The sequence below is a fragment of the Lontra canadensis genome, unplaced genomic scaffold (genome assembly GCF_010015895.1).
Source record: "Lontra canadensis isolate GAN:19392208 unplaced genomic scaffold, GSC_riverotter_1.0 scaffold8, whole genome shotgun sequence".
Classification (NCBI taxonomy): domain Eukaryota; kingdom Metazoa; phylum Chordata; class Mammalia; order Carnivora; family Mustelidae; genus Lontra; species Lontra canadensis.
The window spans coordinates 4,209,357-4,223,576 of NW_022631002.1; the positions used below are offsets into that span (position 1 = coordinate 4,209,357).

The 14,220-nt window shown below is 51.6% G+C and overlaps 1 protein-coding gene across 1 annotated transcript in view; it reads right to left on the reverse strand.

Annotated features, from left to right (window-relative positions):
- The window catches only part of ATP2C2 (ATPase secretory pathway Ca2+ transporting 2), a 57,536-nt gene that overhangs the window by 30,073 nt on the left and 13,243 nt on the right, over nt 1–14,220 (reverse strand). Inside the window, exons 2-6 of the mRNA XM_032853845.1 lie at nt 10,856–10,966; nt 8,514–8,630; nt 2,955–3,044; nt 1,832–1,867; nt 1,674–1,735 (exon numbers count right to left, since the gene is read on the reverse strand). Coding sequence (XP_032709736.1) covers nt 1,674–1,735; nt 1,832–1,867; nt 2,955–3,044; nt 8,514–8,630; nt 10,856–10,966 — 416 coding nt within the window. The remainder of the gene's footprint in view (nt 1–1,673; nt 1,736–1,831; nt 1,868–2,954; nt 3,045–8,513; nt 8,631–10,855; nt 10,967–14,220) is intronic.

Below are 14,220 nucleotides of genomic sequence, written 5' to 3' on the forward strand. Positions count from 1 at the left end.
GAGCGCCCCAAAGGCCAAGCCCTCGCCTTCTTGTTTGGCCGCGTAACCCCAACACTGTTTCTTCTGGCACACAGTAGGTGCTCGCTAAGATGCACTGAGATCACAGACAATGGGGGGCACCCAGGAGGGGCCCGCGCGGCAGGCATTCCTTCTGGCTCGCCCGAGAGGCCTCAGACACCGAGGCGGCCGCGGCTCACTTCAGTGCCCTCGCTGCCTGCCGGCTGCCACTGTCCTTAACCCTGAAGTCATCTTTGAGAAGTGACTCCCGGGGCCATCAATAATGCATACCACTCACTTGAAAGGCCAAGACTTGATATCTAGACTTAAGATCGGATCCTCAAATCACATAAATCATTTACGTTTCCGTTTGTCCATACGCTGACATCACACATCCCATGTCTGGATTTCTGACAGCCTCGCTCATCTGCTTACTGAGCCCAGACATGTTTAGCGTCTCCACCGAACCTTCCAGAATTGACTCAGCTTGTCTCATGGTTCCACATCGTCCTCTTTTTGTCTCTGTTAGTCATTATTCTCTGCCTTGTATTACATACACACACACACACACACACACACGTGCCCCTTGCTTGCGGGCTCCTTAAGAGGTGGGGCTCATCCCATTAGATCTTTCTATCCCCCGCCGTGGGGCACAGCTGTACCATTTACATCCAAATATATGTTCTTCCCTGAACATCGCCTTTCAGGAAACGGTTACCAACCCTTCCAAAGCCCCTGGGGTCATGAGATACGTTCAGTTACTGCCTTTGGAGCAACACGTGGCTAAGTGGGAAAGACCCGTGGCCCCCGACCTCAGCAGAGCTGGGCAGGGGAGGGGAGGCAGACGTGGACCTTTTCTGAAATCCGTCCATTCCTCTAAGGAGAGCCTGTGGATGACCTGGGAAGTACACTGGGAATTACACGGAGGAGAAGTTGGGCCCCTTGGTGTGGGCGGCTTCCCTTCCGCCCTGGCTGTGCACGAGGGCAGCCACGAGCCCCCCGTGGGCTACTGAGGCTGAGTGAGAAGAACTCACTTCCCCCATCGCCCCAGCCACACCCAATCCTCAGGGTCCTGTGTGAGTACTGGTGCCATACTGGACAGTGGGGATTACAGAACATCCTAGAAAGTTCAAGTGCACAGCACTGTGGTTTGGTCCTTCCTTTCTCCTTTTCAAACAGCTGTGGTAAGGGCTGTGGGGTAACAGGAGGCGCCGTGGAAACGTCCAGGCAGGAAAGAGGCCGGCGGGACTGCGGGGCACATGCCTGGAGGTCACCCTTGCACCACCTCGCCCCGCAGCCCAGCAGCCCTGCATCGCCAGCCCCTCCCATCCCCTCCCAGAGAATCTTATGCAACTTCTGAATGCAGGAAAACTGGGCACGGCCTTGCACACCATACCATGGGTTTCGTGGGCCACCCTCTTCCCAAAGCCATTCCCGCCATCTGTGGCCCCGGCCCAGGCACCCTGAGAGACTCGAGGCCCAGAGAGGTAGAACGACAGGCCCAAGGACACCAAGGAATCTCCCGGCAGGGCAGACGCCAACCCCTGGAAACCCCTGGAAAGACATGGTCCTCCTCCATCATGCTACCAGGGACACAAACTTGGCCAAACTTTTGCCAAATTCACCAGCGCACCGGCTCTGATGAACCAGATATTCCCAGGGAATCCCTGACTTACCAGTCACACTCGGGAGGGACGAGCTTGGTCAGCTCCTCCAGGGACTTCTCCGACCTGTACTCCTGGCGGCAGCACAGCGAACACCATAGTCAGGGCGGGAGGTCCGCACCGTCACACCCGGGCTACCCTGACCCAGACCTCGGGAACTAATTACACACCTGGATGAAGGCGACGGTGACCACGATCAGCACGGCCTAGGGAGCAAACGGGGGGGCGGCGTCAGCCCCCAGCTGTTGGGTGAGTGAGTGAGCCCACGGACAGTAGGGCGCAGCACCCCACCCTTCCAAATAAATTTCCTTTCTTCTTGCAAACTAAGCCCACGGAAATCTACAAAACAGATGAGCCCCCCCACCAAAAACAAAACAAAACAAAACAAAAACAGAAAAATCATCCCAAATTCTGGCATTCAAAGGTTCACATTTTAGGGTAATTCTAGATTTTTCCGCATAGACATACAACACAGGATCCTATGGTATAGACGTATTCTTTTACAAACTGCCTTTTCACACGCTGTATGGTAAACCTCACTCCACCTCGGAAGGTACGGACGTAGCTGCAGCCTTCTAAACAGAGGAGCAGACACCATTGCTTGGAAGGAGCCTGATTGTGTATTTTAGAAGAGCCCATGACAGACAGAGGGAAGCAAGAATGACAGTCATCAAAAGGTATTCAGGAAGAGCCAGAGAGAAAAGGTCATATCATGTAAGATTCCATTACATAAAATAGCCTCAGAGGACAGAGAGACAGAGAGTGGACCCAGGGATGCCGGGGACAGGGAGGGGTGGAGAGGGATGGGGGGGCAGCTGCCTTTGCCAGCCATGGAGCATTTCAGCTCTAGCTAGAAGGGAATGTGCTAAACGCCACTGGATTGTATCCTTCAAAATGGTTATTTTTTTAATTATGTAACTATGGTTTTAATTAAGAAAACCTTTTTTAAAAGGTGCTCAGCCGTTGTGTCTGGAGAACAGCTTACAAAGGAGGGCTCTGGGTAGTGCATGCACAGCAGGGTCACGGAAGAGGGGTTCACTGCAACACTGTTCCCAACAGCAAGGAACTAGGAGCCCCCGTGTATCCACCGACACAGCGATGGCAAAATGACCCAGGACATCTCTACAGGGGGGACAGAGAAGCACGAGGATTTCCTTTCCTTTCTTTCTGCTGTATTTCCTGTTTTTCCTCTACAGCCACACTCTTTTTTTCTTGCCTAATAAAATGGGCAAAGACTCTGTAAGCCCCTGGGCAGTGGGGTCTGGGAGCCTGCCCCCACCCACCCGCACTCACCATGGCGATACTGACGGCGTCCTCGTACTCCTTCGTGAGGACGCTCACTAGGGCGGAGGCCAGGAGCAGCAGGATCAAGGGGTTCTTAAACTGCAGAGAGAACACAGGGCGGCGGGGGTGGCAGTGGTGGGGGGAGGTGTTTTCTGCTTTCGGCCAAGGGCTGGGTTTCCAAGCCAGCACAACAGTGAGGTTCTCCTCCACCCGAAATCCCACCCGTGGAGTTTCACGGACACTGGTTTCCTGGGGGACATCCTACACTGTGCCTGTCTGGACAGCAGCCCTGGCCCTGCCTTGGGGTTCTTGGTCTCACTCTACCAGGTCTCCACGACACACCAGGTCAGGATGCAGCCCCTCTGGTGGCCTGCCAGCTCTGGTCCAGCACGGCCAAGGGGTCCCCTTTGCTACATCAGCTCCCCAATGCCATGTGTCCCAATCACACCTACGTGCCCCTGGGGGCTCTAGTGAGGTCCCTCCTGAGAACCAGTCACAGAAACTTCCTGAAAGGATTTTTACTTTATTGCTTTATGTATCTACTCCCTCAGGTCACAGATCTATTACACAGTAGCTCATGCTACAGACAACTGAAAGGAAACATAACAACAAACACACAAAAAGAGGAAGACAGAGAGTGGACCAAAGATCAGGATCAAAGTAAAAGTTAAAATATCAGTGTGCAAGTCCTGTTTTCATGATTTCAAATGGGCTGTGCATTTGGCCTTGAGCTTCCCAGCAGCCAAGGCAAAAAGAGGAATGTGATCAGATGTGTGATTCATGCTGCTCACGAGAAAAAGCATGACATGACACTGGTCATGTCAGTGTGGAGCAAGGAGGGACTGAATGCCCCTTACTCCCCACCCCAAGCTTGCTGTGCTTTATCTCCTCTGAACGAGGGACAGGACATTTTGCGGGCAGCTCACCAGCAGCCGCGACTTAGCCGCACCGTCTATTCTGAATCCTCAAGACTGAGCAACTTGAAGACATTCCACCGTCTGAGCTACCGTTTTCCTGATTGCATCAAGAACTTGAAACGTGCATCAAAGTTTCAGAGATGGACCTTACTCCATTGGCTACAGGCTTCTCCCTAAGGGTGAAGGCCTCCATGTATAATTTTGTGGACTCTGTAAAGCGTTCCATGGGCATGAAGTCCCAGATGAAAAAAAGGTCTTAGACTCAAACAGTGTCAGGGACACATCACCCAAAAGCAAAGGGCAGGATTTGTTCTGACTCTGTTTCAAACAAGTCAACTATAAAAAGGAGTCTTTGAGGCACACGGGGGAAAACGGACGGTGGACCCAGCACTTGAAGTGGCCCAGGCCAGTGAAGGAATAATGGTACTTGGGGGACAAGAGTACTGTTGTTACGGTTTAAAAAAAAAGAAATGTTCTCTAAAGATAGAGATACACAGTGAAGTACAGGTGACAAAAGGATTCAGCATCTAGAATTTATTTTTTTTAAGATTTTATTTATTTATTTGACAGAAGAGATCACAAGTAGGCAGAGAGGTGGGGGGGGTGGGGAAGCAGGCTCCCTCCTAAGCAGGGGGCCTGATATGGGTCTCGATCCCAGGACCCTGGGATCATGACCTAAGCTGAAGGTAGAGGCTTTAACCCACTGAGCCACTCAGGCACCCCTAGAATTTGTTTTAAAATGCTGCAAAAAAAAAAAAGGTAGAGGGAGAAAAGTGGGAAATGGACAGGTAATTATTGAAGGTGGATAATGGGCATGTGGGGGTCATTTTTTATTCTAAGATTTTTTAAAAAGCTTTGGCCAGTGAAGCCCCAGTTTTGGTTCTGACGGCACCTGACAGCGCAGGACATGGGTGGGTCTGGGGCAGCTGCAGGGGGAGGGGCTGCATTTGGCGCTGCCTGGCAGAGCTCACGGTCAAAGCCACAAGCACTCATGGGTGGAGGTGGACACACCCTTTCCTCAGAAGTCCAGGGAGGATGAAGTCCAAGAGCAGAGGGATATTCGAGCTCAGGAAAGCCCAGTGGAGGGGGCATCCCGTCTGGGGCACCTGTGATAAAGGACCACAGCCTGGGGGCTTAAAACAATGTAGGCTGATTCTCTCAGTTCCAGAGGCCAGAACTCCAAATAAAGGTGTTGGTAGGGCCAAACTCTCCCTGGAGGTTCTGGGAGAGACCCTTCCTGCCTCTCCCAGGCTCTGGTGCTGGCCCACCATCTGTGCTGTTCTTGGCTTGGAGACACACCCCTCCGGTCTCTGCCACTGTGCTCACATGGCCTTTTCCTGCCTGTGGGTGTCTCCATATGTCTCCCTCTTCTTATCAAAGACATCAGAGACAGGATTTAGGGCCATCCTAATCCAATAGGACCTCATCTGAACTAAGTCACATCTGCAAATACCTTATTTCCCTTTTTCTTTTTTTAAAGATTTCATTTATTTGACAGAGAAAAGGAGAGCGCGAAAGCAGGGGGAGTGGCGGGCAAAGGGAGAGGGAGAAGTAGGCTCCCACCGAGAAGGGAACCCAACGTGGTGCTCGATCCCAGGACCCCGGGTTCATGACCAGAGCTGAAGGTAGACAATTAACCAACTGAGCCTCCCAAGCACCCCAAGACCTTATTTCCAAATAAGGCGCTATTCAGAGTTCCAGGTAGACATGAGTTTGAGCGGGGTGCTATTCAACCTAGCACAGGAGGAAAAACACCTCTGTCCAGCAGAGCTAAGAGGAAGATTTCATTTCAGCCCTGAGCCCACCACAGACTTGCCATCCTGTTGGACAGAAGTGAGGTGAGAGGTGCACAAACAGGGGCTGAACCCCCAGCATGCACCAGGCACCGGCCTTCTCCAGTTCAACTTCTGAAGCTCGGTTATCCTCACGTGACCCTGGCCTCTGCTGCCTCAGGGCCTTTGCACTCCCCCCGCTTCTGCACATCCTTCCTCCAGACCCTCCCACAGCTCCCTTCTTCACTTTTTTCAGGTCTCTGCTCAAAGATCAGCCCTTTAGGCACCAGTCAAATGGCTCCCCTGAGCACACAGTCCAAAACAGTTGTCCTGTGATCATTTCCTAGCACCTGTCCTGACTCGTCTCTCCCCATCACACTGACTGCGTGATGTATTATATAGGCAGCTGTCTGTCTTCCCATAAGCAAAAAGTTGGTCTGGCTGCTGCTCTCTGCACAGTGCCTAGCTCAAGTCCAGGAACATAAGCATTTATCTAGAATGAATGAGTGAATAAAGCAGCAAGCACCCAGTTTTAGGTGGGGAAACTCAAGGCTTGGTGGGGTGAGAGCTCCTACTCAGGTCACAGAGCAGAGATCAGCACTAGGTCTGTCCTCCCTCAGGTGCAAGTCCTCCTGTCCAGGTCACTTCCAGTGCCACCTGGCTCCCTGCCCTCCCCTCCCTTCAGGCTACACCCACCCAGGACTCTGGGAGCACCAGGTCTATTTCTGGACAACAGGCCCCTCCAGCCATGGGTTCAAGGCTAGCTCAGGGGTGCGCAGTCCTGGCCGGGACCCTCTGAGTGCTGGGACCCAGTGCTGGTCTCTGGCCAGGCCTGGACCAAGAGCCACCTTGAACCCCAATTCCAATCCCATAGGCTCAGCCCTCTCCTGAGCTGGACCTGGACATTTCTTCAATGCTGATGTCACCAGTACCCCCTCCATCCCCATCTTCAGACCATCCCAAGCACCCATCCAGTCGGTGTCATCCAACACAAGTGAGTCACCATGAAATCCAGCAAACAGGTGCCAGACCCAACAGGAAGGCCCTGCTACAAGCCACATGGGCTGCTCTGGCCATGGATGGCCAGATCCTCCCTGGCTCAGGGCCCTTCTGAGCCCACTCATTCAAGGGAGACAGGCAGAAAGGGGTCTGCAATAGGAACAAGAAAGCCAAGTGACATTTTCCTGAGCACGTCCCACATGCCCTGCTCAATGCTACAGCTGTACCAATTCTTAGGCTCTTCCTAACCCATTGACACAGACACGGTTCAGTATCCCTGCTTGAAAAATGGGGACCCGAGGCTCTCAAAGAAACTCAACTGCCCACGGGTTCATGTAGGCTAGCTGGATCCAACACCTGTGCTTTCAACCACTAGGCTTCCGTCAGGGCCAACCAGGAGACATCGCAGGGGGCACAACCGTTATCCAGTCCTTAACATGCGTTAAGCGATCCGCTTCTCGAGCCAAACTCAGAATGGTGGGTATATATTAGAACCATTTTCTAGAAAGGGAAAGCCAGGACCGCTTCTGGAAAGGCCCTGCCTGGCTGGTGTCTGTGGGAGTGTTAACAGGGCGGAAGGAGGAAGAAAGTTGGCTGTGGAAACAGGAGAGTGTCCTGGAGGAAGGGGCAGCCAGAGCAGGACTGACCGAGGCCCAGCGGACAGAAGGGACACGGTCCATCCCCACCGCCAGCGTCAGCCTGCTTCCTTGAACTCCAGCTTCCAGGAGCCGGGGCGGCAGCTTCCTTCCAGCCCGGGGATTCCGGGAAGCTTTCGGGCTGGCCAGAGCCACCCGCGCACCCAGAAGCTGAATTTGGTGCCAAGTGCATCAAGGAGTCACATCTCCCGTGAGCAGAGACCTGACTGATGAGTGGTACGAGGAGGGTAGAGCGCGAGGATGCTGCAAGGAGAGCTGTGATTGGTCCCCAACCAACCAATCACAAAGCTTTACACGCTGAGCCAATAGGGAGGCTGCTGAAGCCTGCGGCAGCTCGGGGAGCACAGAGCAGAGCGGCAGGTGTCAGGGATGGGAGGGACTTCAGGGGGCCATACGGGGGAAACCGAGGCAGTCTGAATGTCCTCCGGTATCTGGGGTAATCAGCCTGTGAACTGCGGTTTCTGAACAGATACTGTGTAGGTGGTGGGGGTGCTGACTTCTAGACCAGAACTTGTGCCATGTGTATTTCAAATTTTTCTTTCCTCCCCCAGTGGCTATAGGCATCTGAGTTCTGTGCCATCCACCTGGCACGGTGGCAGTACCAAGCGCCGAGGCGAAGAAGGACAGGGGCTCTGGAGCTAGCAGCCTGGCTCTACTCCCTAGCATGCCACTTATTGCCGTGGGCACCAGGCTCCAGCTGCCAGGCAGACTACAGGACAGCCAGTTAAATTTGAATTGCTGATAAATAAGGGACATTTGGGGGGGGGTGTCATTATGTCCCATGCAACACTTGGGACATATTTATACCAGAAAACTGTATTTCTTTGGAATTCAAGTTGAACAAGGCATTCTACTTGCTAACCCTAGCAACCCTACACAGCCTGGGGGAAATATTTCAACTCCTCTGCTCACCCTCATCGCCTCAAAATGAAGAGGAAGATGAAGGGAGTTAATGCTCACTCGCTCGGCACGGGGCCCAGCCTGTGAAAACCCTCTGTGAATGTAACAACTCTCATTCATGGTCACGGCTGCCTGGGTGATAGATCTATTCATGGCCATGCCTCCTGCTGGCTAAAACCGGCCTGCATGAGCAGGGAGCCTTCTTTATCTTGGTACCCCTGCACCCCAAGACTGGTCCAAGGACAGCCCCGGTCAATATTTAAAGAATGAATGACTATCCCACCCCTCTGGCTTGCACTAGTTAATGCAAGGAATGACACCTACCTGATCGAGATATTTCTTCCACACCGGTTCGGTGTTATCAGCGACAAATTCATTCCAGCCATGGACCTGTCTCCGCTGCGACACCGAGAACTCGGACAGCCCATTTTGTAAGTCCACCTGGAAGACACGGGTAAGCACGGGCTCACCAGTGGGCCCTGAAGGACCAGGGAGCCCACCTCACGGAACTCCCGCTTCAGAAGCCGGCCACTTCCAAAATCGACCAGGAAATTGGGCTGTCCACCAAGGAGAAGGAACTAGTTCAAAGACCCCGAGCAAATAGCAAGAGAGAGAGAAGGAACACCCACATTCCAGTTCTTTCTTGCCCTATAATTACGACAGAAAAGACAACCTCAAGCCTAAATTTCAACGAGTGCGGTTGTAGCATGTAGAAACGCTTATATTTTCTTCTTAAAAAAAAAAAAAAATGGGCCTTGGGAACCTGAAATGGAACAGCAACTATGCACAACAGGATGGGGATTCCTCAAAATATTAAAAATAGAATCTTCACATGATGCAGCAATTACCCTTCTGGGCGAATGGATACTGAAAGAAGTAGGTCTCGAAGGGATGTGTGTGAAGCGCTATTTGCTCTCCTTCCCCCCCCCCAAAGATTTTTATCTATTTATTTATTTTAGAGAGAGAGTGTGTGTGTGAGTGGGAAGGGGGAGGAGCAAAGGAGGAAGGAAGAGGAGGGGGAAGAATCCCAAGCAGATTCCCTGCTGAGCATGAACCCCGACCACGCGGGGCTGCCTCGCATGACCCTGAGACCCCGAACTGAGCTGAAACCAAGAGTCAAGTTGGAGGCTTAACCGACTGAGCCACCCAGGCTTCCCTAGCAGTGCTTTTCTCAAAAGCCAAGTGGAGGTGGCTAGGTAGGCCAGTCAGGAGAAGGCGGACTGTACGATCCCACCTACATGAGGTGGTTCGAGCAGTAAGATTCCCAGAGGGGACGAGGAGGAGGTGGGGGCCAGGGGCTGCGTGGTGTGCAGCAGGGAGTTAAGTTTCATGGGGACAGAGCCTCAGTTTTATAAGATGCAAAGAGTTCTGGAGTTTGGTTGCACAACGTGGGCTCAATACTCCCAAACCATACACTCAACGATGGCTAGGATGGCAAATGCTATGTTGCGCGTTTTACCACAATTAAAAATTTAAAAGAAAACAACAAAAAAATAGCTAAAATGATTATATGGCACATGCACTGTGCCAGATACAATTTCAAGCTCTTTACACCAACTAATATTAAGTTGATGATTATGTAAGGCAACTTCGTTATTCTGGTTGCAGCAATGGTATCCTTGTTTTTAAAAAAGTCGGCAACAAGAAGGCTGAACTGGGTGAAAGAGGTGACAGGAGAAACTGAACCGATTTTTAGATTCATTTCAAAAGAGGAAAGAAACCAAGCTCATTGGCTGGACAGGGAAGACATCTAGGTGAGGCAAAACTATTTCCTTCTCTTAATACTAACAAGCGGGACTTGAATATAAACAGATGTTTGAATTATTCTCAAGAAAATCTGGCATGATGGGGCACCTGGGTGGCTCAGTCGGTTAAGAGTCCAACTCTTGGTTTCGGCACAGGTCATGATCTCAGGGTCGTGGGATCAGGCCCCACATTGGGCTCTCTGCTAGTCATGGAGCCTGTTTGGGACTCTCTTTCTCCCTCTGTGCCCCCGTAACTCACACACTCTCTCTCTCTAGAAAGAAAGAAAGAAAGAAAGGGAAAAGGCTGGCGTGAAACACTGATTTCCAACTGTCTTGGGAAATGCTTTCCCAAATGTGGTGGGTTATTAACACACACACACCACCATGTTTGCTCAGTTTTCTAAGTAAATTAAAAACAGATGGCAAGCAACATTCCTTAGCCTTAGAGAAGAGCTTCGTGGAGAGAAGGGGTGTGTGTGTGTGTTTTCTTGCACTGGCCAGGAAGTCAAATTCACTTGCGAAACATGTAAGTATCTGGTTTCAGTAATTGCCAAAATCCTGCATTATAAAAGAGGAAGTGTGTGAACAGGGGCGATTAAAAGTCTGAACTTTCATGTCAGACCACCTGGACTCAAGTCTCACTGGCTCCTTGGGAACCACATGAGTTCCCATGTTCTCTGGGCCTCCAAGTAAGAGAAACAAGGATACAGAGATTCGGGAAGGTGCCTGTCCTCTGGCAAGGGCCCCATGAGGGTTGGTTCCATTGACAACAGTGATGATGACAGTCCGTGGGAGATATCAAAACAGTTCAAAATGAGCAGCATTTTCTAGCAATGATGATAAAAATGTATCGTTTGTGTTGCTTTCTTCTGAAGCTAAAACCTGTACCACACTGGCATCAAAGACAAATTTAATTCTTACATAAAATGCTTTGGCCAAATCCTCTTTGTGGCATTTGCTTGCTTCCTTGGGTGACAGAGCTACGACCGTTTTCTCTTTTTCGATGGCTTTCGATTCACACTGTCCTCCAATCTGTGAAGAAAGCAGGACTGCTGTTAAGGGAATTGTAATTTTGCACTGATATGCTGTACTCAAAGTATCAACATACACAGAGAAAACGCCCCTATCTTAAGCTCAAGTTCATACAGCTCAAGTTCTCACAAACTGACCCATACAGCCAGCCTCCGAGTCAAGAAACAGACACTACCAGCCCCTAGAAGCAACCTGTGTTCCCCTCCCACAAGAGGCAGGGTGACAGCTGTCATGGTCTCTCTGTCACCATAGGTGGGTTTGGCCAGGTTTGAATTTTATACAAACTTTATCTATAAAAAGTAACCTTCAATAGCTACTTTCCCATGTTTGCTTACTTCCACTCAGCGCTATTAGTGAGATTCATGCGTGACTTGCATGCAGGGACGGTTGCTAATTTTCATGGCTGTTAAGTATTCCACTGACTGAGTCTATCACTATCTGTTCTCTTCATGGACCTCATCAAGAGTTGTTGATTATTACTGACGCATCTATTTTGAAGCAAACTTATCTAACAGAATTGGAACGCACAAAGCTGACAGAGCAGAGCAATAATGAACTCATTTAGAATCCTGACTCCTGAACTTATAGGATCTGGTCAGGTACGAGCTACACTGTACAGGAAGCCCCCCGATGATGACAGGTGATATCAGAGCCCTTCGGTGTGTCATCTGCAATAACCCAAGGGAAGGGGGAAGCCCAGCCGAGTTCTGTCTATATGGCAGGCCAGGGAAGCAGCCATAAGAAACACCTGAAGGGCATGGGAAGATGTGATAACCCAGGAGATCTCAATTGGGAAAATGCTAGGTATTTTTGCAAAATGATTCCTAGTATTCCAATCCCCCAGGACGTGATAATCATCTTTTCCTTTTCCAGCAGGTTGTTGGGCATTGGGAAGGAGGAAGGGGCTCGAGGCAGTGGCCAACCTCTTCCTTCAGCTAGAATGGAGATGGCAAACTCCCTTTTTCCTTCTTGCCAGCCCCCATTCCCAACAGGGTCTCCCCAACCCCTCGTTGCATCGCAAGGCTCTGCCAGCCACATCCGCTTCCTGGGATTGTGCTCGTTTGTTCCACGACCGGGAAGCATAGCCAGGATTACATTCAACAGGCACCCCCAATCTTCACAAGCTCTTCTTAGGTCAGCGTTTAAGAGAAATGTGCATCACAAAATGAGACATAACTTTTTTTTTTTTTTTTTTTTCTGTTCACAAGCTCTGGTTCCATCAACCCAGCACAAACACTCCGTTCTTGCTCACACCACACATGGACGCAGTCCTGCTGGGCTGGCCGTTCCTGATCTTGCGGTTTCTTTCTGGCCAGGACCGCACCCAATTCATTTTTTATGTAGCATGAATGACCCTGAAAATCATAAATCCTGTCCCCCGTCCCGCTCCCACCCCATGCACACATACACCATGCTTGAAACACTGGATAGATTCTAGCTGCTGTCAGGATAAAACCCATGGTTTTCCATATGGCTGCAGCAGACCCCATGTCACGTCCACACACACCCCCAGGTAAAATGCTAATTCTTAGGCCCATGAGACACAGTGCTGCCTGTTGGTGGAGTCCTGTGTCCTCTCCCTGATGGCCCTTCTGCAACTGCCAGCAAGAGATTATCACCAAAATGCCTCTATCCTCGGACAGTGCGGCCACTCTGCAGGGTGGGGACGAGGGCCTGGGACTCGGGGCGTGCTCCACAAGCACTTCTCAGCCAGAGCAGAGGATGCCAGTCAAAAGATGCATGCCCTCAGCTCCACTGAATGTACGAGTGGATGCACACCCTCAGCCACAAGCCTCAGTTCACCCTCACCCTAGCTTTGCCCAGGTCACAGCCCAGCATCATGTGCCAGCCTATCTCCTTGGGCAAATGACAACCTCTCTGATCACAATTCCTTCATTTGCAAAATGGGGACAATGATGCCTTCCTCGTCATGCTTTTGTAGAATCAAGCAAGCACAAGCACAAGGGGGGCTTGATGGAGCCAGACCCCCTCCTTTCCGGGCTACACATCCCAGACATGTGCACTCACTTCTCGCATTCACCGCAGTGGGGTTTAGGAAGGCGTTGTCTACACTCGCAGTCCCTACCTTCTGGCCTCCCATCTCTTTCCCAACCCACTTCTGCCAGCCCCCTCCCGGGCTCCATGGCTGCTGGGGCGTGGTGTAGACCAGAACATCATCAGGCAGAGCTCGCTCCATCTCACTGCAGGGTTCAGAAAGCAGAGCCCTTGGACCCGGGGCTAAGCACAAGCCCCCCGAGCGCCAGCTGTGTGTGAGGGACCTCTGCCGGGGACGCTCACATGGGGTCGGCCCGGTGAGGATCGCAGCGTATGCCCGCTGCCACTGGAGTGGCTTATCCTGATCGAGGTTGGGTGCTCGCTCTGGGGCAGCCCCTGGCCCTTCCCGTCAAACCTGATGGGGAGGGGGTACCCCTCCCATCTCCTTTTTTCTCTCTTTCTTAATTACGATGAAATTCACATAACATAAAAACGAGCCATCTTAAAAGGAACAATTCTGTGGCATTTAACATATTTCCAACGTTATGAAGCCACCACGTCCATCTAGTTCCAAGACATTTTCATTCCCCCAAAAGGAGAGCTGGGGGCATGATCGGTCACGCCCCTCCGCCTCCCCCAGCCCCTCACTGCTGCCTCCGATCTGCTCTCTGTCTCTAGGGATCACCCATCCTGAGGATTTCATATAAACAGAATTACAAAATGCGATCTTCCGTGCCCACCCCCCGCCCCGAGCGATCTCCAAAGTGTTATTTGCCCACAGCAAACAGACCCACGTGGGCCTGCCAGGTCCTCCCCAAGCCCTAAGGAAATGGTCTAGAACCTAAGGACTTAGGGTGTTCTTAGGGTGTTTTCACTAAGCAAAGGTGGCTTGGAGCTGACATTTATCCCAGTGGAGGTTTCCAGAGGAGCCACCAAGGGCAAATACGCCAGTTGCTGAAAGAGGACTTGGCAGAGGGAGCAGGGAGCTCACAGCTGGCAGGTGCTCGCGTGGCACCTTAAAGGCCAGCCGGTCTCCCGCTGAGCCAGGAGCCAGGCTTCCTCAGGCTTCCTCCGCCTTCCCGCCCGGCTGGGGGATTCCGTTCATCGCAAACACTTGCAGACTTAGACCCCAGAGACCGCTTCCCTGTTTCAAGGGCTGAGACATTTATGTCTCTAAGATATTTGACCAACACCTCCCCCGTGCCTCCGTTTCCCCCTCTGGAAAGGGAGGGTTTTAATAGCAGAGACTCAGAAGGTTC